Below are 26824 nucleotides of genomic sequence, written 5' to 3'. Positions count from 1 at the left end.
CTCAAAGATAAAAAGGAGTCAAAGGTTCTGTCCTCTAAATGTGAACAAAAACTAGTGTTAGGCACAGCAGAATTCAAACCACTAAGGTTAATGATTGAATTCAACTTTGTGGCTATAGGGTATTACCAGGAGTAAATCCATCACAGCATGGTGTTTTTTGAACAGGCACCATGGCCATCAGAATACAAAGGGAAAAGCACAGAATCATGGGAAATCAAAGTAGTAATACCATGACACATGGCAGAAAGATTCAGGCAAGATGAGGTTGGAGTCAGGTAGCAGGGAAAAAGGAGGTAAGTACACGGTGGCTTAGGAAGCAGAGCAAATGGGATCTGCCCTCTGACTCATGGAATCCACCATGTGACTCATGGGATCCACCATGTGATTGGGGTTTGTGTCCTTTCAGTTCCATTGCAGTTGACCACTTTCTGTCTCTTGAGTGTCTGTGTTCCCATAAAATGCTTGTGAATGGAGAAGCACTGTGAAAGAGTGTCTCTTCCTCCTGAATTTCCAGTTTTCCTGGAGAATACGTTATGACTCCTGGCTGAGATTCCTGTGGATTTTCAGGAGCTTAAGTGAAAGTTGATTGGCTTTGTTGTCCCACATGCGACCTCGCCAGCAAGAAAACACGCGGGGACATACGAATCCTTGCGGCAGCAAAACTTCTATTGAAATCATAAGGAGAGCCCCGCGCGCCCGCATGGCGCGGCTTACATACACCCTAGCACGGCGCATCCACACCTGATTGGTCGCTTACCCATGATCTCATTAGGCACGCCCCGGAGTGGGCAAAGACCTGGCACAAAGGCACTATTGCACATGCGCACACAGTTAACTTCCTGAAAGGAAGTCGGCTGGCGCGGCGGAGGCCAGCGCCATCTTGTAATGGCGGGAGCTATCCTGGCCTTCCACGTGGGGCGTAGTGGAAGCCACCGCCATCTTGTGGTGGTGAATGTTAAAGCGGCCCTCTACGCTTTGTCACTTCTCTGTTGCTCTGATTAAATATGTGTACAAAAGCAACAGTTAAGGGAGAGAAGTTTACTTTGTTTTATAGTTGCAAGATGCACCATAGTGGAAAGTCAAGACAGCAGGAGGTTGAGAGCTCTTGTACTGACTGCAAGCAGAGATCAGAGGGAGATGCTGGTATTCAAATCACTTCATCGACCATATCCAGTCCACTATCCCAGTCAACCATGGAGGGTGGGTCTTCCCACTTCAATTAGTCTAATCAAAATAGTTCTGCACAGGCATGTCCAGAGGCTAACCTAAATCTAGCAATGCCTTATATAGTAGAGCTAATAATCAAATGATCATCCACTTGGGTGCCTAGAGGTGTGTCTCCAGGGAGATTCCAGGTGCTGTCAAGTTGATGATCAACAAACATTACCCACCATGCAAACTGTGAAGACAAGTTATTCATTTAGACTGAAGCCTACTTGCCATGTATTCCTAGAAGTTCTGGAAAGTAGAAATTCCATAAATATCAAAACCTGCACAACCTCCTCACTTACCAGTCAGGCATGCTAGACCAACACTTCTGAAACTGTAACCTGGACAAGTACCAGTAACTTCACTTCCTTGGGAATTATCAGAAATGCAAATTTTAACTCTACTCAACCTATTCTCTGGATGAAGCCAATCACTTCCTCTCATTGGACTGCCTGGAATGGATGGCTTTCTCTTCCCAGAATGGCCTCCATGTGCAGCAGAGCTAATTTCACAGCAAATTGCAGTTGGGTGTTTGGAGCTTCCTTTTCCTGCCCTTGACTATTACCTGACTTAGTAAAAAGAATCAGCAGGCCCGATCTGTTATTGACAAGGGGACCATTCCAGTCTTTGAGAAAAGCAAGATTTAGAAATCAGTATAGTCTTGAAAATCATCACAATGAAGGTAGGTAGATCTTACCATGCCCTGGCAAAGAATCTACAAAATCAGAAAGCTTGATTTTTGTTGTTATTTCTATTAACAGAATGCTAGAACTAAGAAGGACTAAACAGGTGACCCAGGCGACATATAGAACAACATATTTAATTGGGGACTTGCAATTTCAGAGTTTTAGAGCAAGAACATGTGGCATGGACAGCCGAGAGCTCCGACGTTGATGAAGAAGTAGAAGAAAACAAATGCTAACTGGGAATGGTGGGGGCCTTTGAAACCTCAAAATCCACTCCCAGTAACACACCTCCATCTCGGGTCCAGACCTTGAAACACTGGTGGTCTTGGAGTTTCCTGGAGATGGAAAGAATGTAATGGTCAAGAACTCTGAGAGTTGTACAACCTGAGATGTTCCTCATGAAATCTCTTTGATGGCCAATGCTTTTAAAGAATCTGACACCTCCAGCCCAAAAATGGATCAAAATTGAAAGTTGCCTGGTTTGTCACCTCTAGAGTTAAGTTTGGTTAAGGCACCTTCTGTTTAGGATGCCAATGAGTTGCAGGTGGTCAGGATCTATGACTGGGGTCCATATGGTCTCTTCAGGTGCATGAATGTATGGTTGGGACCCTGATAATTTTCTCTATGTATTTATCTCTCTGTATATTTCTGTCACTTCTATTGATTGGAGTCAAAGATCTAAAAGAGAAGGGAAGTGAGCCCGCCTGGGACAACAGCTACTGCTGCCCCTGGGATGATACACAACTTCCCATAGGCTCATAGGTCATGCTGGCCCATCCATGCTGCACCCCTCTTCTGGCAGCAACTGTGGGTGCAAGTCGGTGCTACTGTTGCTATGGTGATGGTAGCAGTAGGGGCTCCTGAGTAGTATTGTGGGTGGTGGACACAGGCCCAGAAGGAGTTTTGTGGATTGGGATGGCTATGAGGGATGTCTCAGGCACTGTGACCCTGGAGGAGGCTAGTGGCCTATCTATCCAAAAGACTTGATCTTGTTTGGCCTGCTTTTTTGTGATCAGTTGCTGCTACAACTGTACTAATAAATACATTGACTTTGTGCCAGGAACTGTTATTAACTTACATCTCCATCATTGTAATGGACCTCCTGAGGGGAACTGCAGTAAGTGGATGCATAACATTGAAATAACCCATTATGAGGCACGTCTTCTGGGCCAGACCCATATCTGACTTAATAAAATAGCTGTCAGCCCACCCAGCCCACGACCAGATGATAACCCAAAGGAGCCACTCCAAGACAGCAGCCAAGTTCAGGTCATCAGACTCCCCCGAACAGAGGAGGGACATAGCCGTGGATGTGGAGAGGCCCCATAACAACCCTCATAAGGGGAAATGTACTCCAGGAACTGCCCAGGCTCTGGCTCCTCCAGTTCTGATCAACAGGAGCTCAAAGCTCAGATTCTGCAGGCAGGGTCTGATTATACAGAAACAACCATAGCTGTGGTAGAAGGTGGATGTGATCAGCTTCATCTCCCGTCTTAAGCAGGAACCCAGGCCTGATTGCTGCTACCTCTGGAGTTGTGGCTGCTGCATCCTGCTCTGCTCTGGGGCTGGCTGGAAGCCTCTGGCTTCCACTCTGGGCTCCACTGCAGCTGCACTCTGCACTTCCTACAGGCATGAAGAGGTTTTATATGGAGCAGCTTTGTTCAACATGAAATCAGGTATACTAGGTTGCAGTGGTCACCTACCCAGGATGTTACAGGCCCAGTCCCTCAGCCAAGGGACTTCAACACAAAGGGCTGACCTTCTGGATTTATCCCATTCATTTTGCTGGGAGAAGGGCAAAGACATGCATACTGCAAACAGTTGACATGCATTTGCCAATGCCAGTGTCCATAGGCCCTCTTTAGAGAGAGGGGACTCCTTACCTTGACAGAAAGAACACAGGAAGAAACCAAGTGACAAAAAGAAACAGGAGGCAAATGGATGGCAGTTCTTGTCGAACAAGAGACCCATACTCTCTGCTGTTATCAGAAGACAAAAAATTCTGTATATGGGTTGCCTCTACCTCTGAGATTTGACAATGCCCTCACCTTCATGATCAAACTTTCCCTTAAATCTGGCAAAGGCCCTAAATGTTCATCTAAAATTACATTGTGCATAGAGGCTGCAAAAATCAGGAAGGGTAAAATAAATGTGTCAATGAAAGCTATGAAAATTGGACTAACCTCCTACTTTTTGCCCTAAGGGTCAGATGCCCCCCATATTGAGATGTTCACTAGGCAAAAGTTACTAGCCATTCCCCTGTCACATTCTTAAAGACCCTGCAACAGACCCAGAGGAATATTCACAAGGCTGAGCCCTTGCTCATGTCTGAGCTTGACCAAAAGTTCCAGACTGGAAATCTTATGTGGACAGAGAGGATCCTGACACAGAGCTTGGAACCAATGGTGAAAACCCATACATTGTGGTCCTCAGCACCCAGTGTCACCACACCCTGCTAAACGGGGATACAGAATATAGGTCATCACCAGAGTCTCTAACCCACTAAAGACAAAACAGACACAGTTCTTATAATGATAGTTTTCTCATTTTCTTTAGATTTATATGTTTCATTAATCGTTTAATTAAGCCATACATGTTTGAACACATAATCATTTTAAAATAATATTTGTATGATTATAACAAATTTCCAAGCTTAAAACTTTAAAGTCATATGTTCTTAAGTTACCAAATATTTTCTATTACTTCATCTCTCTTGTCTTGATCACGCAGCAAACTTGTTTTGGCACAAATTACCACATGAATGCTAGAGCCCAGTTTCATATGCTATTCACAGAATGATGTCATGGTAATGATGCCAGCCACAGTGGGCTTCCAACCTCAATAAATTGTACTTTTCTTATGTTGTCTTTTTTTGTAGGAAAGACATTAAACCCTGATAATCCAAAAGATCAGAAGCAGGGAGCTCATAGCCAATCTAAGTGCTACCTCCAATTCTATCAGCTAGAAATGGGACCAATCTGAGGTCACTCCGGGGCATCTCCAGGGAAAGGGTACATATTTAATGTTACCAAGCTGCCTGCTAGTAGTTCCTGGGTGCAGATTCCTTTAGTCATGCACAGCAGATTAATTCCAAGAATGACAGTCAAATGTTTTTCAGGCCCCAGAGACTACATACCCTGCTCTCACTAGCAATTTGCCCAAGTGTTGAGGAGCCAAATCTGGACCATTAGTAGCTGGTTCCCTCAAGAATTGCAGGACTGAGGGGGATCCACTGCAGGGATCGGACTCACCCTGTAGACTCACCCAGCAGTCAGTGTGGCTCTGCTTCTTGCATCTTGAAATGGAGGATTTGGATCTGAGAAGGCAGATCCTCTAATGCAGTGTACACAGGCAAGTGCCTTCACGATCACAGGGTGTGTGCACACCTAGTTTTATTGGCATAAAAATGTTTTCCAACTTACACCACATCCCAGGATTTTGAGTGCCCCCTATCAGTCTGCGTCCTCAGTAACACTTCTATTGTTGGACTTTTCTGTTTCTCTATTCTGGACTTGTTATCTCACTGAAAAAAAAAATTCTTTTTAGACAAACTATGAGGTGGCTTTGAACTGACTATGTAGTCCTGGCTGACCCAAACTCACAGAGATCCTCCTGCTTCATCTTCCCAGTGCCAGGATTACAAACATGTGCCACCATGACTAGAATGTCTCTCCTTCAAGTCTGGATATGTTTTACATGTTAATGTTGGTGTTGTACATACAGTATACTTAAAGACTGCAATTTGGAGATTCTCTTGTTTATGAAGCTTCCTCTGGACCCTTTCCCTATTTTTAACATGCCTGCCTGGTCACACAGATTTGTAGATGTCCTACCACATGAGTTCCTTCCCCATTACTAAATCACATGCCCGAGAATCAACTTAATGAATGGGTGTATGTTGGCCAACAATTGGAGGCCACAGTCCACCATGGCAGGTTGAGCAGCTGTCTATATATTATCCTCTCTGAGAATGCAGAGAGCAATGAATACTTATGCTCCACTCCCTTTCTCTTTATATACAGTCAAGGCCTATTGATTGATCAGTGCTGTTCACTGTTAAGATTTATTGTCCAACTAGCCTGACCCCAGCTAATCTCTCAGGGTATCCAGAAGGTTATGTAATCAAGATGTGGTACATTTCTTTAGGCTCTTGGTTTTTTGTTTTTCTTTGTAGGTTGTTGGTTTTTTTGGTTTTTGTTTTGTTTTGTTTTGTTTTGTTTTTGACACAGGATCTCACTCTGGGCTGAAGTTTGTCTTCACCATGACTTATTCTCTGTCTCCAGGTTGTTAGAATTACAGGGCCTAACTACCACATTTGCCTGGAAATCTCCACAGACCTAAATCTATTTGTTTCTCGGTGATCAAAAAGAGAATCTAACAATGGTCAAGCTAGGCCTAATGTCTTTGCTCCCTTCCTTCTGCCTGCTGATTGGAATGTAGAAGTCTTAGCTATCTCTCTAGTACCATGGCTTCCTGTGTTCCCACCCACCCCCATGACAATAATAGACTACACCCCTGAAAATGTTAAGCCAGTCCCAATTAAAAATTTTCCTCTGTAAGAGTTGTCATGGTCATGGTGTCTCTTCATAACAATAGAACATTGACTACGACACTGGTAATATGTCTGATCTTAAACAACTGTAAACTCAACCAGGCATGATGTTAGTAGAACATCCAGGTGAGATGATGTTGGGGCTACAAGGTCACAGAGAACCCCAACCAACAGATACCTGTAAGGTCTCATGGGCAGGTCTCTGTTTTCTTTAGTGTCCTCTTTCCGTCTATCTTACTGATTTTTATTCTCCCTATGAACAGAGTGTAAAAATACATTGCCTTTACTTCTAAGTCATCCTTAGCCTTCTCTTTAAGGCCTGAGTTTATGGGACAAGGTTTCTTGCTAGAATCTTCACCTTTGGTATATTTCTAATCTCTGGACTCTTGGGCCCTGAAGAATAAAATAAGAACCAGGTTCTCAGAGACTCTCAAAGAGAAGAAATGAAGTCCATGAACTCAGTGAAAATTTTTATCGACCCAAAGTCAAACTGATTCAAATCAACGCTGGCCCACTAAATTATCAGAGCATCTTCAAGAGAGAAAGCTCCCAGTACTGGGGACAAAAGTTGAAACTTGAGCTTTTAATCTCATTTCAGATGAAAGCGATGTGGACTGGGAGTCAGAGGCAGGAGGATCTCTAGGTTGCGTTAAGTCTGGGCTGTACATTGAGAGCCTTTCTCAAAAGAACAGCCATAAGGAAGTGACATGGAAACAAGCTGTCATCTCAGGGGATGTCACTTTATATGATTTGGTGATTTAATCCTATGAAAAGAAACTCAGATATGGGGTGACAGTCTAATGGCAGAACTTTGTCCAGCACAGACAAATAGAAGGACAGGAAGGAGGGAGGAAGAAGGGCCAAAGATGAGCGATGTTACAGGCATTCAAATGTTAAGAATGCTATCCCTAAGAACAGGAGGAAAGCTAGCTATCCCACACTGTAGCAGTGCTTACAGTTTACTGCAGTTCAGAAACTGGAGATGATTGTCCGTGTGTTGCTGTACAGAAAGGACTGGAACAGTAGCAAAGACAGTGGCTGCGCCCATTTTATGGGTGCTTTAGAGCAAGACACCTTCTGAAGAGGTTTCCAAATAAAAATGTCCAAGTGGTACCTCTGAGCTTAAAATTTCATAGCTTAGGTAAAATCAGATTTTTCTTATTTCCAAATGAAGTTTTGAAGGTTTTCAAGTTGTTCCTCTAGAGGGTGCCCAAGTGCTTGAATATTCTGACAGTGAACCTCTCCAAACGAAGTTTTGAAGGTTTTCAAGTTGTGCCTCTAGAGGGTGCCCAAGTGCTTGAATAATCTGACAGTGAACCTCCCCAGGCATCTCCCCAGTGGTCAACGTTTAATATGGGATCAGTTAGTTATTTTTACACAGTTCTTTTTGCTTGTGTGAGTGAGTTGCCCCTTGTCGAGAACAGCTTTCTGTTTTCCTCAATGAGGAGTGTTGTTCATTTGTGAGCCTTCATTAACTCAAAGTGAAATGGTTAAAAATATTTATCCTGTTAGAATAGGCTGCATCATTTTCGCAACTCATTAAAAAATGACAACAATGATAACAAAACTCTGGCTTTTGAGATGACGTATACTAATTCACACTGTTTACCTAGCTTTAGTGCTATATGAACACTACTTAAAAGGCAAAATAAACTTGGTTTATATTTAAAAAAAAAAAGGTTTCAGAGCTGCAGAGGAACAGCCTTGAAAGATGCTACTGACATGGAGACTCCAGGCTCAGCCTCAGGCCATGAAGAAGATAACAGAACACAGAAATCTTCCTGTTCCTGCTAGCACTGTGGCAGTGCACACCTGCCCTCCTGATGCTTGGGGAACTGAGACAGGAGAGCCTGGAGTTTGAGGCTACAAAGGGAGGCACTGTGCTTTCTCATTACCAAGTCTACTATAGCACAAATCAGCACAACTCAGAAATGGGTCTCTCCCGCTCTTGCAGTTGCAAAGGGAAATGGGATGTAGTTTTGGACAGTTCTCAAGCTCCATCTGAGTCTCCCCTCTCCAGCTCTGAGCCCAGTCTCCCCAGTTTGTTGGATGTGAATTCTATGATCCCAAATTAATTAATTAACCCTATAATTCAGCTTTTCTCAAAGCCACTAAGAACCAGAAGCTAAACAAAAAGCCACGGCTTCTTAAGAACTTTTTACTTCTTTTGTTTTCAAGGGCCCAGGTCACCATCAAGGAGACTAAAGCTGGGGTAGGAAGAGCATGAGACGGTCTCAGAGGTATTGGGCCTGTACTGGGAAGATCTTTTCAGATACCCCTGGAATGCTCTGAATTCACAGGCAGGGGATTTAGAGGTGGGACTCTTTATCCTAGTAGCTAGATGTGGAAATGGCACTTCCTAGTCCTATTTGGGGATGGCTTGCCCAGGGAGCTTGGCTCAGTGGAGTGTAGAATGAATGCCAACATTCTGGTGCAAGTGCAAATGTCTGCATGAAGTTCTCAAAAAATCCTTTTATGGTCCATCTGTTTGGACACACCCTGATTCCAAACCTTGTTTTGCCTCAGGATCCACATTCTTAGAAACTTGCTAGCTTGCTGAAGACTTGGCCTGCTTCTGCCTTCTGTTCTGCAACACTGACTGGATGCTAAGATTCATTCTTAGGCACTGTGACATTTGAGCCTTTGCAAAATATATTATGTTTATTTACGCCCCCCTCTGTGTGTGTGTGTGTGTGTGTGTGTGTGTGTGTGTGTGTGTGTGTATGTGCACTTGTGCACATGAATTCCACTGTGCATTGTGTGGCATCAGTGGATAACTTTTGGGAGGAGTTCTGTCCTTTGGACCTGCTTCCAGAGATCACACTCAAGTCACCAAACTTGGTAGCAAGTTTCTTTACCTGTTGAGCTTGTTGGTCCAGTCTGAGCTTTCACTGAACCCTTAGCCCCTCTTTCCCCATCAGCCACAAGAAAGCAATCTCTGCAGGGTTACTTTTGGTCCTACGTGACTTTCTTAGGTCCCAACAGCTAAACATTTTAATTAGAATTCAACATAGTAACTAAATTGCTAAATTTAATAGGAATTACAGAATGTGGGCTTTTCTGATTCTGTATTGCTTTCCATATTCTTAATATCCCAGTCTTCTATACAGTAGAACAGTCATCATTTGGACCTATTTGGTTTCCTTAAGATACATTTTTAGGAAGATTTTACGAAGTTTGGATGTTTAATTTGCTCCTCAAATACCAATTTTCAAACTAGGAAGTGTGAGTGTTCTATGAACTTCAAATGAGAACTCACTCAATAGATTTTTTTAAAAATTCATTTGAGTCATTCGAAAGCTGTTTCTACCTCCTTCTTTGCAGGTCTCAGAATTCCTGGGAGGCCTTTTGTTTTCCTAATGAGAAAGCAGACTGTGGTGGAGCAGTGGATGCACTGACACTGTCTCTCCTCTGGCTGTGCCTTCCATGCAGATGCCTGAAGCCTTGGAGGGGCTGAATGGTAGAGTTTCCTTGTATCTTCCAGAGGAGAAGAAAATACCGTCCAGAATCCTTGTGACAAGCACTCGCTTGCGATTGAGCAAGTGTCATGTTGCCTGTCATCTGAAAGGCAGCAGAGAAGCATCACCATTGTGTCCCCACTCTAAAAACAAAATGCAAGTCTCTGGGCATGCTGGTGGCATCCCACACTCCCCCTGACCTGCTGGCTCATCCTGCTGCATAGGACATCATCTGCACTTGGAACTCCTCGGTCTCCACCAATGGTTCTTCAAGTCTCAAGTCATGTACATTTTCAGATCATTGAGCTCCTCTGCACGATACTGGTGCTACTAAGGCTGGAGACGGTAAGACATGTGCACATCCAGTGTATCCTCAAAGGCTTCAGTCCTTCGTGAGTTTTAGGTTACCTTCATGGTTCTCATCTTTCTTGCTATCCTCTATGACCGGAGATATACTCAGACTGCCGTTCTAAGAGGTCCTCAATGAGGCTCAAAACAAGAACCAAGGATAGTGACTGATGGTGCTGGAGGATAGCAAACATCCAATAGTCAGCAACATAGAAACTTCACAGGACTCTGTGGACTGTGTGGATGACAGTGCACATCCTTTAAATCCAATCTCCAGGTTTCAGTGACTTCTGTTTGCTACAGTGAATGGTGTGAGCCTTGTCTAGTTTACTACCAGGCAAAGATGGAGTTCTTAGAACTCCCTTTGAAAACATTTAGACATGTGTAGAAATCAGGAAGTAAAGACTGAGTGTTTTGAAAGACACGAGTCCTGCCAATAGAACTATGCAAGCCCAGTGTTAACATCCTCCATGACGTTCTCCTTTCCTTCATGTTTATCTTTGCCTTCCTTTGAAGAATGACCTACAGCAAGTAACTTGCCTTCCAAAGCCTCTGACTTACAGATCCATAAAGAAAACAATGAATTTCAGATTTCAAGTACTAAGTATTAGTCAGAGTTCTTCAAAGAAATGAAAGAAATAGAACCGATTGTATATGTCTCTCTCTGTATGTGTGTTCTGTATACACAGTCATATGATGCACAATGTTTTTTTCAATAGTGTATTTCACACTCAAGCTACAAAACTGCCTAGGAACAGTTTTCTCAGTCTGCATTCCAGCCCTTGACTTACATGTGGCTCTCTATGTGTGTCTAATTGTAAAGCCAGTGTTATGTTTGAAAGAAATCTCAAAACAGTAGAGCTCACAGTTGAGATCTAGTCAGCCTGACAGCCTGAGAATTAAAAATGTCACTGACAGATCAATCCCCCAAATCAAGCTAGGAATCAACCTTCACCTATATTCCTCTTTCTATTCAGCCAGCAACTGGCCAGATGTCACACATACATACACACATACACACACACACACACACACACACACACACACACACACACACAGGAGCAGTTATGTCCTTTAGTCCACCAGTGTGGATGCTAAGCTCTTTAGAACACTCTTCCAGATATAGTAAGACATACTATTTAGTCATCTCCTGGGCATCCTATGCCTGACCAAGTTGACGTGCAATTACTAATCACATGATGTTCCCCAAATACAATGGCCTCAAGAACAGGAACTGAAAATTAGCCAAGCTTTATGTCTCAGTTCTAAAGCTGAGGGTATCAATATGTTTTCTGTTAAGAAATCCTAGACTATGTATAAACTAAACTTGTACTGATATGCTGATGCTACAATTAGAAGTGGGAAAAAATCACTTTTGAACTACAAAATGAGGATTCCAATTTACTAAGCCAGCCTGATGGTCTAACTGCAGAAGTAGAGACAGAAAGGCAACCATCCAGTCATATGTCTGAAACACAGAACACAGTAGAACTGCTACCTCTCTCTGTCCAATACTGGAAACAAACAAACAAATAAACAGACAAAACTGGTGACTTGAATATGTGGCGACTGAAAGCACGCAGCCCAGAAGTGTAATTGATAAGATATGAAGTTCTAAGAATGTAAGACTCAGCTCTGGTCTCTTTCTTGTGACAAGTCCACCTTTAAGTAGGGATTACTCACCTCCGTAAGCCACCTGTCAGGCAGACAAACTTCCCTGCACCTGAGATCAGGGTATGCCCTTCTTAAATGTTTGCCCTAAGCAAAAGTCAGGGGCTTCATACTGGCTGTCTCACATTACTAGGATGCATATCCTACGGTTTGAGGGGTTGTCATTGAGGAAGTGATGTAGACAGAGCTTGTTCATCAGAAACTAGACTGTCCACACACCTCTCTGAGAATCCTCTCACGATGCACTACAGAGTTGAGGTGGAAACTAGCAAGATAAAGGCAGAGGGGTCTGGGGTGTGGATCTCGAATGTTCTCTGGTATCTATTAAAGTCAGCAGAGTCTGGACACCATGTACTCATGTAGTGATAAGCTAGAGACAATTACATAGAAATAGTGCCACAGAGGCTTTTGTTATAAGGGGAACATGAAAACAGAAAGAATATAAAAGCATTTGGAAAGTAAACACAGTGGAAACAGCATCAGAGCCTGCATATCCTTCTCATTCCCCTAACCACATGGGATGAGATGATATAAGATGGAGATGCCACTTTGGGAGGCAGCGTTGAGGATGCTACTGGCCTGCAGTTTACAGCTTGAAAGAAAACTAGAGGAGTTTCATACCCACTCCATCGATGCTCTGCAGAGTTTAGCAGTGGGGTGGATAGTACTGCTGTGGGAAATGAGCCTGCAGGCTTCATAAGTAAATTCTGCTTGCTTTATTTTGCTAGAAAACCCTCTGCACTCCAGTCCCCAAGCAAAGAAACATAAACAGATAATCCAAACTTTTTAATAAAATCGGTTCTTCCTCTCTCTCTCTCTCTCTCTCTCTCTCTCTCTCTCTCTCTCTCTCTCTCTCTCTCTCCTTTTGTTGGAGGCTGGATTTTTTTCAGTGATGCACAAACTTTTCCTGAGTAGCCTATAGATCAGCCTGGTTTCAAAGTCAAGTGATCTGCCTACCTACCTCTGTCTCCAGAGTGCTGGGATTAAAGGTGTGTTACCGTTTCTTGTTCTCTGACACTTTTCATTGTTGTCAAAAGATAAAATAGAATTCATTTTTATTTATTTTTTGAGTGAAATTTTGCTGCCTACCAAAATTTGATTGCCTTTCTAAGTAGTTTATCGGTAAGTCTAGAATGAAATAAAAATGAATTGCTGAGAATGGGAAAGCTACAGATGCCTTTCCTAGGTTTTGCTTTGATGTTCTACTGGAAATACGATTGTGGTGACGAGAGAACTTACTGGGGCTTCCTTTATGCAGACAGGAAAACCGTAGAAGATCTCAGGGAATTCTGTTTCTTGTAGTGTTCAGGAAGGAGAGGTGTCTTATTATCTTTAGTGTGATGTTTTCTACCATTTTGTACAAGGAGCTTTCCCACATGTTGTATTTTGGTTCTCAAGTTGGAGCATATTTTTACTTAGCATTTGTCCTTGGCAAATAATGTTTTGTAATTCCTTTTAGTCTCAACCTTATATCATAGGATTGTAAGCCTTGTGCCTGACACTTAAAAATGAACATGAAACCCTACTTGTTTTTTAACATTCGTTCCAAAACTTAATAATAATTGGTGAATTCCATAGTATGCACTATGCTCCAGAACTCTTTGCTAAGTGGTTTCCCATTTAATATCCCAAAGCACTATTTAAATTTGGCGTACAGACAAAGGAACAGGTTTACAGAGATAACAATACTTGGTTGGCTCACATGGTATAAAAGGAACCAGAATTTTTACTTCCCTTTGATTCATAACGCAGGTCCTAACACTTTTGTGAGCTACATTTTAAAAGGACAAATTTTGCATTTTTGCCATATATTTGTAAGTGTGTGTTCCTCCAAATTACTGGCAGTATTTCATTATTTCTGCCCAAGAGGATGTTGTCTGATTCCTGGCAGATGTAGTGGCTGGTGTTTGCAGGATGATGGGATTTGGACTCCAAGCCTTATGATCACACAGCAAGTTCTTTTAACCAGGAAACCATGTGTCTAGCCACCAGATCTGTAGTTTATAAACAAGTGAATATAGATTTAAACATGGACACTAAGAGAGGAGAAACACACATGCAAGCATGAAAGGCATGCGAGAAGGAGAGGCAGATGTGGGGAAGTGAGCTGTGTAAACCAAAGTCAGAAGTGAGCGGCAGCCAAGAACAGATGATTTGAAAAACCTTTAATTAATTTATTAATCCGTTAATTGATACATTATCATATTCTGTGTGCATATGCATATATGTGTTAGTGTGCATATGGAGGACGGAGGACAATGAGTGAGGAGGTCATCCTCCTACCACCTGGGTTTTAGTAATAGAACTTGGATCTCCATGGTTGATGACAAGTTCCTTATCCCCCTTTTTAAAATTACATGTGTGTGTGTGTGTGTGTGTGTGTGTGTGTGTGTGTGTGTGTGTGTGTGTGTGTGTGTGTAGAGGGGGAGGAATTGTGAGTGTAGATGTGGTAGAAATTATTTAATCCCAACCCAGGTTTCCTCCCCTGCCTCTGACCACTTCGTTCCCAGATAAAAGACACCCACAAGCTTCATATTTACATTAAGCCTTAACCAGCACAGGAGGTGGGCAGCCATGGACCCTCTGGCTGTTATGTCTGTTTCCCTGATAATAATCCCACTATATAATTTGCTGTGTTTCATCTGGGCTGCTCTTAATTCCAATTAGCCAACCCACATGACCCATGGTGGCTTCCTCCTCCCTTCACTTTCTTTATTACTCATGGTTCTTCTTGGATGCCTGAAGTCCTGGGATGCTAAACCCTGCCTGTGCCCAGCTGTTGACTGTTGGAATCCTTATTCACTTATCAGAAATAATTTGGGGACACAAGTTTCCATAGTATCACTTGGGTCTACATGTGGACTCTCTTGTCTCTGGGACAATCAGGCCGTGGAGGCCTGCAGTTAGCATTACAATACAGAGCAACAGACCAAACCTCAAAGCATGGAGGTCAGGGCCATCTGGTAGGAGTCAGGTTTCTGGGTAGGTCCCAGGTAGTGAACTGATTATGTCAGGCTTGGCCACACAAGAACCTTTACCCATTGAGCTATCTTCCTGGCTCATGAAAAACCTTTTACAGGCTAGTTTGGTCCTGTGGCTCTGCATATGTGAGCTTGCATGTGTGCAGGGCAGAGGACAACCTTGGGGTTTACTCTTCAGGTGCCATCCACCAGTTTTTATAAAATGGGAGTTTTCATTTGACTAGGAATATTGATCTGTCTTAATAACCAGCCTGGCTAGCTGGGTAGGAAAGATATGGAGTCTCTGTCCCCCCAGCAAAAATGTGTGCCATCAAACCAGGTTTCTCTATTGTTGTTATTTTAATTGGCTTCTTGTGTTTGGACTGAAGTTTATCATCTGAGTTTCTGGCTCCATTGCTTTCCATGTAAGCAGGAGAGGACAGAAGAAAATGTCTGTGATTGATGTGTGTATTGTATATGATTGTCCTTGAGTCTAGTATAAAAGTGAACCAGAATGTTGCTTTCTGGCTCAGTCTTGCTTGGTTACACTCAAGGTTTAAGAGGAACTTCTTGAAGGTTTAGTTATACAACAAAGGCTGGCTAATTCTCTAAAGTCCCTGACTCTTACATCTGAGATTACTAAGAATTTACTTCCTTTCATTTTTCCCATTTTAGGCAGACTGAATTATGTAGCTGAAATGTGGAATAAATTATTAATACTAAAATTATTAAGTGTTTTTAAGTTAATTAGGGCACAGGCCAAACTATTGGAAAAGACTGGATCTGGTGCAAATATTAAGAGTTTTCCCTTGCCTGTGATAGCCCAAAGGTAGGCAGCCAATCCACAGAGGGCAGCATTTCTCTGGCTATTCAGGACCATGGGTCACTCTGTCTGCTTAGCCATTCTCTAGGGATTAGGGTTGACACTATTTTTCTTTAATTTAGAGAAATGTCATCAGGCGACTGCTCCTAGCTTGCCAGCTGCAGGGCACCCTAGGGTGGTTCGGTCACTCTCAGCACACTGAGATACAGAGGAGGCAACTTCCTCAAGCAGAGGATCCTGGTGCTCTGTCTCCCAAATAAGCTGCGAACCTGAGGACGTGGACTTCATGGTCATTTTCTCATGAGAAAGTAACTTTGTTTATAGCTTAATTAGACAGCAGCACCTCTAACACGTCTAAGAGTTGGACTGCTGACAAATTTCTCAGTCTCCAAGGAGGTTTGGGTCACTTTGATCCAAGATGTGCTATTGCTAGAGAAATAGCAGCTGGTGAGAACTAGAAACGGTGGGAAACTTTTATCCTGCTTTGCAGGATAATGCGACACTCAATTGGGACCTCAATGTACCAGACTGTAGCAGTGAATTAATTAAACAACTTTGGCTCCTTAGTACAGTCATGGCACCTGCCCAAGAGTTCTCTGGTTTTGAGAATGAAAGACACATTTCTAATTCTCCTGACAGCTACCATACATCTCCCTTCCACCCAGCATCCAAGGTTTCACACCTTTAAATCTATGTTTTATCTTTGCTGCCCTGTTACCGTCTGGGAAACACCCCACTCCCCCAATAGGATCCCATTCCCTTCTACCTACATCATAGGCTGCTTTCTCTCCTGTAGCTCTTAAATCTGATCCTTCTAACTCTGGATCATGGTGACTCTCTTCATCCTCTCCTCTCTCCCAACCCCATGACCTGTCTTTCTGTCTTTCTGCTCAGCCATTGGCTATGGCAACTCTTTATCATCAGTTGAAGCCCTCAGGGGCACTCAGGTAACTTCTGACCCTGTAAGCCAGCCCCAGTCACATGTTGTCCCTGTGAGAGCTGCCTCGGTCACACTGTCTGTCCGCAGCAGTAAAACCTTAAGTAAGTCAGAAGTTGATACCAAGCCCTGGGTATTACTGATAAGCCTGACCATACTTTTGTTTGGAAGAACATGAATTTTGGGACTTTGGATTTGGAAAGCCACGAAATGGTTTGAGTGGGGTCCAATGAGCTCTCCTGGCAGGAAGACTTTGTGGCTGTGAGTGAATTTAACTGCATAGACCTGGCCCAGGAGGCTTCAGGGGAGAATAATTTCAGTGTGTGGCCTGGAGATTGTTTTTGTGGTGTTTTGGTGAAGAACGTGGCTGCTTTTTGCCCCTGTCTGAAGAGTCTGCCTGAGGCTAAGGTGAAGACTCAGATTCATTGCAGAGACAAAGGAAGTCTCAGAAAGTCCCAGCAGAGACTTTGTTCTCTGGTTAAGTCTCAGGAGGAGAATTTTGGGCAAGTGCAGGGAGATTAGTATAGAGGCAATATATAATATATTGTTCGGGTATTAAAGGGGCACCCACAAGTGAAACGGAGTCATGTCTGGACCCAGCACAGAGGCCCTAGCAGATGCTGAGCAGATGCCAATGCCCACATGTACTCAAGACAGTTAAAAACTATGCCTGTGTGAAATCTTCTATACACCCATATACAGATGTTCACAGCAGCACAGTTCTTTCATGACGGCCTTCGGTCTGGCAGTCCATCCACTGACAAATAGCAAAGTAAAATGTTTGGTGATATATGGAAAAGGGCTCGGTGATATAAATTATTATTAAACGATGAGGAGAAACTGGGACAAGGGCATGAACATGAGATCACGATATATACCGACTTTCTAAAAACACATATATTCAAAGACATGAAACTGTGACCAGGACAAATGCCCTGTTCTGATTGAATGCAAAGATTACAAAGCTATGATGCTTGCCCGATTGAGGTTACAGGGACCTTGTCGCTATAGCAACCACCTTTACTTGGATGGACCCCATAGAATAAGGAATTACTTCAGTGAGGAAGTTGTGCTCAGTGGTTTGAATAAATCTTGTCCCCACGGAAACTTGCGGTAAAAAGCGTGATGCTTCCGTTCGGTGCCACAAGAGCAGGCTGTGTTGTCTTTTGGATCTGTGCCCATTTGCCCTTTTGTCTTTCTGCCATGTTAGGGTGCAACGTGAGTCCTTCACCAGATATAGCCACCCATCTTGGTCACCCGGCTCCCAGAACTTGGAGGTAAATAAGCATCTTTCCTTTATTAATATTACTATTAATTATTATTTATTATTCTTATAGGGAAAGACAATGGGTTGAAAAATGATGAATAATCTCTGCTGTTAACAGAAGTGTCAGACTTTCGGCAGCTCAGAAACAAAGACGACAATGCACACACACACACACACACACACACACACACACACACACACACACACACACACGTCAGCCTCGAGTCCTGTGGAGCTACTTGTTGGGAGAGGCAGGGACATGAGGCAGGAGTCTGCCCCTCTCTGATGGCCACCTAGCTTGTGGCTCACATCAAGTGCCTGACACATCTGGTTGTCAAGGACACAGAGAATCATGGGATGGTGGAGTGATTATGTCGACAACTGCTGGGGACACTGTGAGTGTCCCAGGCTTCCAGCAAGAAACAGCAAGGGCTTTTAAATATTTTTAAAATGTGTTTTTATTGTCTCAAAAAAATAGCAAGAGAGGTACGGTGTTTTTAAAGTCAATAAATAAAGCTATACCAGGTGGCGCCACCCTTGAACCTAGAGAGCTAAGTCAGAAAGCTTGTGACATCCAGGCAAGCTGGGGCTGTAAAACAAAACCCTGCCAAAAAAAAAAAAAGTAATAAGAACAGAAAAAAGTAATAAAAAGGGGGAAAATATTGCTGTAAAAAGCTTATAATTACTAAAAAAAGTAATAAAAAGAGGAAAATATTGCTGCAAAAAACTTATAATTGCTAAATAAGAGCAAACAGAAAAATTACTCCAAAATGTACTATCTGAGCTAACGACCAGGGAATATAGTATTCCTGCAGTTGCAAAATCTCTCACAGCCATGTTCATCCATTTCCTACCACAAAACTGAGACTACTCTGTAGGTAATGCGCTGTCATCTACATCAAAACATCCAATGTTATACATGAAGAGCAGCTCAACAACTTCCCTACGTTCATGTTGCACTCCCTGATCTGTTGGAGCGACTGTGGGTGTCTCATGTGTCTCCTCACCATAGAACAGTATTTCCCCACATTAAAGCCAGAAATATTGTGGAAACAACTCCAAAGAAACCTCTTTGGACCTTCTCTCATCCACACTACGAAAAGAACAAGGCCATTTGCAAAAAATGGCAACAGTGTGAGTCCTGAAAGGTCAAAGGAGGAGGAAGAATGGAGGGTTTGCAAGCCACTCACTTCAAGAAATGCTCCAGGACTTAGGTACACACTCGCAGTGTGTCAACAATGTTGTCTTGAGGAAAAAATACACAACGGATAACATATTACTTGACAGATCCACGCCAGAACGACTGAAGCTACGTCGTAAAGACTCGAGTCGAGGAAGTTTGCTAATTGAGTTTATAATGTATGGAAATTATATGATGCTTCCCCTTCGCTCCCCATCATGAGCTTGGTTTTTGGTGGAAGGGACGGTGTCTGTGAATGTCACCCGTGTTCCCGTGTCCCCTTTGATCTTCTTTTCTGACACCTACAGTGATGGGTGATGGAGGGAGTAACCGTAGCCAACAATTAATTATTCTTTACAAGATGAGCTCCAACGTGAGCCCAATTAAAGAATTTCCGGACACCTCTTCCTTTCTAAAACCAGTACATTTAATGAATTGAAGCCCCCGGCCTGTCACTCAGGCTTTCGTTCCCGTGCACGCTTACAGAGGTAACCACTGCCCTTCTCTCCCCGTCTGGAAATACCAATTGTCACCCTTTAAATGCTCCGTGTCCTCCTGACCCCTGGAAGTTTAACTTAGAGGCTTTTACAGCTTGTTCCTTGAGATGACACCATCTGGAAAGGTGTTTCTGGGAACAAACATGACTGCGGGGCATTTTAAGCAATAGAACACCGGTCCCATATGCAAGGCACAGCACTTGCAAGAACGAAGCAAATGCTCAACTTCAGCCTGGACTCGGAAAGAGGGGTCTTGATGGACTCAAAGCTTGAATTCTTCGGACCCTGCTACAATTTCTCCATCATAACATGAATAATAAACAAAGGGTTTCAAACACCACAACATTCCAACATCTTGTCAAAAGTGATTATGTGAAAGGTCACAACTGTGGCATGTGACACCTATGGGTTCCAACAGGAACGTACTTCACCACACAAGACTCAGACACCTCACCCCATCCAAGCTTAAGATCCCATCTGACAGATGTGTGAAGAAAGGTTTCAGTCATGAACAGCTGTGGAAACTGCAAACATGAGGCTTGGGAAGGACATGACTGTTCAAGGGGCAGCATGCAGAAGAGATTTTATGATAATCTCTCCCTGGTTGTGTTAAGGGCTATTGAAATCTACACATGTGAGAAAATTTCACACACACACACACACACACACACACATACACACACAGAGACACACATACACACACAGGCACACATGCACACACAGGCACACATACACATAGATGCACACACAGGCACACAGACATACACACACACACATAGGCACACACACAGACATAGACACACACAGACACACACAGACATAGACACACACAGACACACACACACATGCACACACACACACACGCACACACACACACAAAATGAGATCTAACATAATTTCCAAAATGTCAATAGGTGACTTTATTTCACAGATAACAACTTCCGATTTAGAACAACCAGCTCTATGGTTCTACAATGGAGGCTCCTTGGGCGAGGCTGGATGAAGATTCCGTAGTTTTCCTGAACCAGTGCTACATTATTTTTTTAATATTAAGGGCTTTTTTTTTTCAGTTGGTTGTTTTTGTTTTGTGTTTTGTTTTGTGTGTCAGACTGGATTGAAACCTCTAGACAGTCTGATCCTGTGGTTTACTTTTCCTACACATTTAAACACAGTTAAACCTCAGGGATGGCTACCTTGAAATTCTGTTGCAAAGTAGCAAAGCTCCCATGATCTTTAAGGTAAGAATGGATTCTATCAGCTGATAAACAGGACCCGGGGCTCGGACCCAGCAAGGAACGATGTGGGACTTTTTGTCTTTCTTTTTTTTTTTAATTTTTCGTTAGATAATTTTTTATTAATTGCTTTTTGTATATTCTTTTTTTTAATTTTTTATTAGATATATTTCTTTACTTACATTTCAGATGTTATTCCCCTTCCTGCCTTCCTGTCCATCAGCGCCTATTCCCTCTCCTTCCCCTCCCCCAACTGTTTGTCTTTTTAATTGAAAATAGTTTCTTCGCTCACACGATATACCCCAAGGAGAGTTTCCACTTCCTGGGATGCAATAGGAGGGAAGTGTGAATCTTCCTGGGAAGGGGAAATGGAATCCAAAGGAATTTTGTAAACATCTGATTTGCTAGGGGCTTCTTTAAAATGTGTGCCATGTTAAGTTTGAACCCTCGCACTGCATGAAAAACTGGCTTATGAGGTGCACCTAGGTAGTGGGGACACCAGCTCAGGCTTAAAGAGCAACAGAGCAAATGGGTAGCATCCCAGGATGGCTCACAAATGAGCCCCCACCCACAAGAATGAGAGCCCACTGCACATGACAGGTGCACATGTCAAAGCCTGATTTGCCAGAGGCTGAGAGTGACATGTTTACCTGGCGGCCAGATGGTTAGCATTTTAAGGAGAATCCATGTGTTGCCAAACAAAGCAACATTCCTACCTTTATTCTTGTCAGGTTTGTATCCCCCGCCTCCCAAGATATCTTCGAGATCCTTGTCTGACCAACCTACAGAAAAACCACATATTTCAGTGGCCAAAAGAAAAAAATCTCAGCAGCAAACATTTGGATTAGTCAAAGTTGTCCATGACACGTGAGTGTTCTTCATGGAACTGAGAGTGTGGTTCAGTGGCACAGCAGATGTCTCAGAACCACACCTTGTGCTCATACTAAGGATCGATGGGGAGGGGGAGAAGGAGGGGGAAGGGAAGGATGTTGAGGGAAACGAACAAGGAAGAAAGGGGGTAGGCAAAATTTCAACCGGCCCCTCAGACAGCTCATTGCCGACGTATATGTTCTGTAGAACGGCCAATCATCTTGAGTGTTTGTGTGACCACAGAGAGAAGAAATACAATCCTATAATTAAGTTCAGATGAGACGCCATCCCCCTGCCTCGATGGCAGCTCTCTGAGGCTCTGACTCTATAGAAGACTCTGCTTCTTAACTGAACCAAGGAGATTAATGCCTTTCTGCAAAAATAAGTCTCAACTTTCTCACGATCTGCAACACAATCACAGATGACTAATACAAGAAGCAGAATCATTATTAACCATAGTTCAGTGATTAAGTGCACATCTTCCTGAATGTCCTATGCTCTGTGTGCAAAGTGTGCTTAAAGCCGTCCCGCTCTATTCCAGAGGACAGAGGGGTGATTTGCTAAGCCCCTGGCGTCACTGTTCCTTCTCTTACTTGGCTTTGTCTGCTTTGTGTCATGAGACCACTTTTGCCAGGCAGAATGAATGTCATACCAACTGGATGACTTGGGAAGCATTTCTTAAAACTGAATGAAATGAATCCGTCTGTCCAGGACAGCCACTGATGGTGCTTGTCGACAAGATTTCGGGTGAAGCCTTTGTAAGCTACCGTGAGTCTTTTCCAGTGGTATGGGTGGTGTTAGCAGCAAGTTGGATTTTTTTTTATTATAGCACGCAGCATTACACTGAACTTTTATAAACCATAAGAGAACAAGGTTTTCCAAAGACTAACCTGCAATGCTAGAAAACTACAAATGGGCACAAGTCCATTGAACGGGTGTTGTAGTTCAAACGTGAAATGTCCCTATAGGCTCATGTGCTGGGACTCTTGAGGCCTGCTTTTGGAAATACATCACTGGAAGGTGACATCTGGGTTTTACTAGCCCACTTCCTGTCTCTGTCTCTCTGCTTCCTGTGTGTGGATACAACTCGAGCAGCAGAGATATATCGGGGCCTCATCGCTTCTAAAATGATAAACTGAAAGAATCCTTCCTCTTCTCTTCACTTGCTAGGTACTTGGTCAGGGCAACCAGAACAGTAATGAAAGGAGAACTAAGTGAGGAAAGGTACTAAACACTTTTTAAAATGTATTATTCCTTTATATGTATGTTTTAAACCCTTTTGAATTTAATTGTATTTAAGTTTGTGTGTGTGTGTGTGTGTGTGTGTGTGTGTGTGTGTGTAGGTCAGAGGACAGCTTTCAAGCTGCATATCTCAATATGAGAATCCAGGCATCTCCTAGCAAGATTGACATTCTAGAAATTTCTAAGAAGTATAAAATAATGCCACTCTCTGACAAATTGTTTTTCTCTCGACACAGACTCATACAATGTGCTATTTATGTTAATATGTATTGGTTTAGTATTATCATTTTATATGAACAATACTGATTTTTCTTAAAAATTAAATATATAGATGATAAACAGAGGTAGATATGACACACACAGACAATAGTTATTGAGATTCCCAGTAATTCGGAGAATCCCAAGACCAAAATATATCAGTACTACTGTTGTGGGATTCTCCGGCAGCTCAACGTGGCCCAGATCTGGCCCAGATCTACAGTACACTGGATGTCTCAGAACGCCATTGCAGGTATAAGACAAACCATACCAGGAACTATAGCACTGGCCTGTGATGTTGAGCAACTAGAACTTACCTCCTCCTTCTCCTGTACTTGGCTTTTTGGGGCCATCTAGATCGTTCTGATCATCCAAGGCATCTTCCAAGTCAAACCCATCAAGTTCTGGGGACCACAGAACAAAAGAGATAATCACTGCTGTACTGGGTAGTTTTTATGTCGGCATGAGCTAGAGCCATCTACAAGGAGGGAACCGTGTTTAGGAAAAGGCCTCCATAAGCTCAGGCTGTTAGGCATTTTCTCAGTGATCGATCAGTGGGGAAGGACACGGTACACCGTGGAAGGTACCATCCCTACACTGGTGGTCATAAGCCAAATAAAATAAACCCTTTCTTTTCTATGTTGGTTTTGATCATGGTGTTTAATTATCACTGTAGAAACACAAACTAGGATACCCACTGAAACAGGTAGCTGATGTGGAAAATCCTCCCTTCCTTTTTTCCTCTGAGAGCTTGTCTTACCCATAGGATTTGACGGTGCTCTAGTTGTTCCTGGCCTTCTCGTTGTAGTAGTGGTGATGTGGTCCCCTCTCTCTGACAGTAGGAGGGAAAACAGCAAAAAAAAATAAATAATAATAAAATGCATACCTACATCATAGTTTAAGGAAGTCACACCGTGAATAGGCCATCGTTCGTACTTATTAAAGCTCCTATACAACCTCATGACTACCCGGAAAAAGATGGCAAAGAGATGGAACAGGTTTAAGTGAGGGAGAGTCTAACCATTCTTCATATGTTGGGGACCGAGAGACCCACATCTCACCACTTGACCAGAGCTAAAACATGAGCCCAGATCTGCTGCACACATGGAGAGGGAATTCTAGACGATCCCCGAGACCTTTGAGCTACAGTTTCCTCCACTGTTAGTGCAAGAACTGAACAGCAGATTGCGATGCCCAGAGATGAATGAGCTGGTGTTGTCTGTAATGTGCAGAGAACTGTTTTATAAGCTAGCATTTATGTGATGTACAGAGAACTGCTTTACAAACTGAAAGTGGTTAAAGAAGCAAATTTGACCATCATGCTATACCATACATTAAAGTCAACTAAAAGTGGATCAAAGATCTAAAAAGCTAGTTTCTAAACACTCAGCAGAAAACATTTTGGAAAAAATATATATCCGGTTCCTGTCAGCCTGCACTTCTTTGCTTCATCCATCTTATCTAGTTTGGTGGCTCTATATGTATGGGCCACATGTGGAGCCACATGTAGGCTCTGAATGACCGTTCCTTCAGACTCTGCTCTAAACCTTGCCTCCCTATCCCCTTCTAAGGGTACTTTTGTTCCCCTTTTAAAGAAGGAGTGGAGCATCCGCATTTTGGTCATCCTTCTTGAGTTTCATGTGATCTATGGCGATGCACTCTTTTAATCACAGCACTCCGAGGAACAGAGGCAAGAGGATCTCTGAACTTGAAAACAGCCTGGTCCACAGAGTGAGTTCCAGGACAGCCAAGAGAAACCCTGCATTAAAGAAACAACAAAAACAAAAAGAGAAAGAAATGAAAAGAAAAAACAACAAGGATTTCCAAACAACTCACTTGCACCGTCACAGAACAACAAACAAATGGGTGTTGTAGTCAAACGTGAAACGACCCTACAGGCCAATTGTTGGGAATACGTCACTGGAAGGTGACATGTAAGGTTTACTATCCACTTCCTGTCTCTGTCTCTGTGCTTCCTGCGTGTCACTCCAACGTGAGCAGTGGGGTCACATGGGGCCCAGGTTAAGAGTAAAGGAGAACTACTGTGGCATTTTGTAAGTGATGGATTGGATACTGCCTTGTCATCACTATTACATGTTGATGCTACTGAACTCATTTCAGCAGTGTCTCAGAAAGCAAAGTATTTAAAGCAGAGGTGAGGGAAATTACTATAAACGTAAAGTAAACCTAAAGGTATAAAACCAAGAAGATCCAAATAAAGACACACACCAGAAAACACACCAGATTGGCAACATCAGCTCCCACACTCTCTATGGTCAATGAAAGCCTATAGAAGTCCCACTGATTGTTTCTTTCCAGAAATAGTCAAATTTGATCTAAACTTTTTGGGGAAGGCAGAACCTGAGATTGTCTTTTTTAAACCTTAAAAAGAATAAAGTGGGATGAATCACTCTACCTAATATTTCATAGTTAACATTTATCAAAGATGTGGCAGACAGATAGATATAGGCAACAGAACAGAATGAAGAGGTCAAAAGACCTCAGATCTGCTCAAGAGGTTTTTGTTATACATATGCAAAGTAACTCAAGGGAGGAAGAAATCTTTTCAGCAAAAGGTGCTGGAATAATTAAACTTCCAAAACAAAAAGCAATGGGTTTCATTTTATAAAACTAACTGCAAATTGATAGGTTCTATTTGCTTAAATATTAAACCATTAAATTTTCAGAAGGAAATGCTTAGAATGTTTCAGAATGAATGCTTAGTAAAGAGTTCAGATATTCGCAACAGAAACATGGCCCATAAGAGGAAAAGTTGTTACGAAGCTGGAAAGAGCAGGCCACCTGGTGCACGGCCACGATCCAGGAAGCTGAGGTGGGAGGACCTGGCATTTGAGATCCAGCTAGGACTGCTTGCCAAGATAGTAAGATTCAGTCTCAAAAGAGGGAGGAAGAGGAAGAAGTGGCATAGGAATAGGATGTGTAGAAAGGAGGGAGGACAAAGAATTCTAGACAAGAAAACCATCAGGAAGCTTTAATGGAGCTAAGGTTCTTGTGGGCTGGTGGCGTAGCTCAGAAGCAAGCATGCATTTACTTAGAGGTCCTAGGTTTTTCCTCAGAACAAACGGGGAAAAACAAGGGGGAGGAGAGGAAAGAAAGGAAATCTGGAGTTGGCTTTTTGAGAAAAGAAAACAAGATTCAAAACTTGTTCTAATGACTCAAAATTATAAATGGGAGAGGAGGCATTACAACTAATACTAAATAGGTACAAAGGAAACTACAATGGACAATGTATTCCTACAAATCAGACACGCTAGAGGAAATGGATAGAGCTCTAGAAGCACACAAACTATTAAGGTGATTATGAAAAATCAAAATATAAATGGATGGATGATAATTAGAATAATTAACAACCTCCCAACAAAGAAATATCCAGGTAAAAGAAGGTTATTAAAATGAATTCAAAGAAAAGTTAAAGCTAATCCTTCTCAAATCCTTGCAGATCTGAAGAGGAGGAAAGAATTCCAAATTCACTTCATGAGAACAGCATGACCCTCACGCGAAGCCAGAGAAGAATGCCAAAAACAAGCAAAACTACATGAATAGAGGCAAAAATCAAGGAAACATTACATTAGCAAAGAAAATGAACAGCATATTTAAAAGATTGCACCCTATA

General features: G+C 42.7%; 1 protein-coding gene across 5 annotated transcripts in view; it reads right to left on the bottom strand.

Moving 5' to 3' along the window:
- Positions 1-2013: 2013 nt before the first annotated feature.
- LOC147995368 (CD99 antigen-like protein 2) overlaps positions 2014-26824 on the bottom strand; it is a 73555-nt gene continuing 48744 nt past the window's right edge. For all 5 annotated transcript variants that reach the window (XM_087655077.1, XM_087655078.1, XM_087655079.1 and 2 more), the window contains 4 exons: positions 23951-24022; positions 23508-23594; positions 21537-21602; positions 2014-2230 (listed from right to left, as the gene is read on the bottom strand). In XM_087655077.1, coding sequence (XP_087511203.1) covers positions 2049-2230; positions 21537-21602; positions 23508-23594; positions 23951-23954 — 339 coding nt within the window. In that variant the 5' untranslated portion in view covers positions 23955-24022 and the 3' untranslated portion in view covers positions 2014-2048. The remainder of the gene's footprint in view (positions 2231-21536; positions 21603-23507; positions 23595-23950; positions 24023-26824) is intronic.

Source organism: Rattus norvegicus, chromosome 3, assembly GCF_021556685.1.
Source record: "Rattus norvegicus strain SHRSP/BbbUtx chromosome 3, alternate assembly SHRSP_T2T, whole genome shotgun sequence".
NCBI classification, from domain to species: domain Eukaryota; kingdom Metazoa; phylum Chordata; class Mammalia; order Rodentia; family Muridae; genus Rattus; species Rattus norvegicus.
The sequence above is the reverse complement of the archived record's forward strand: the minus strand, read 5'-3'. Positions and strand labels throughout refer to the sequence as shown.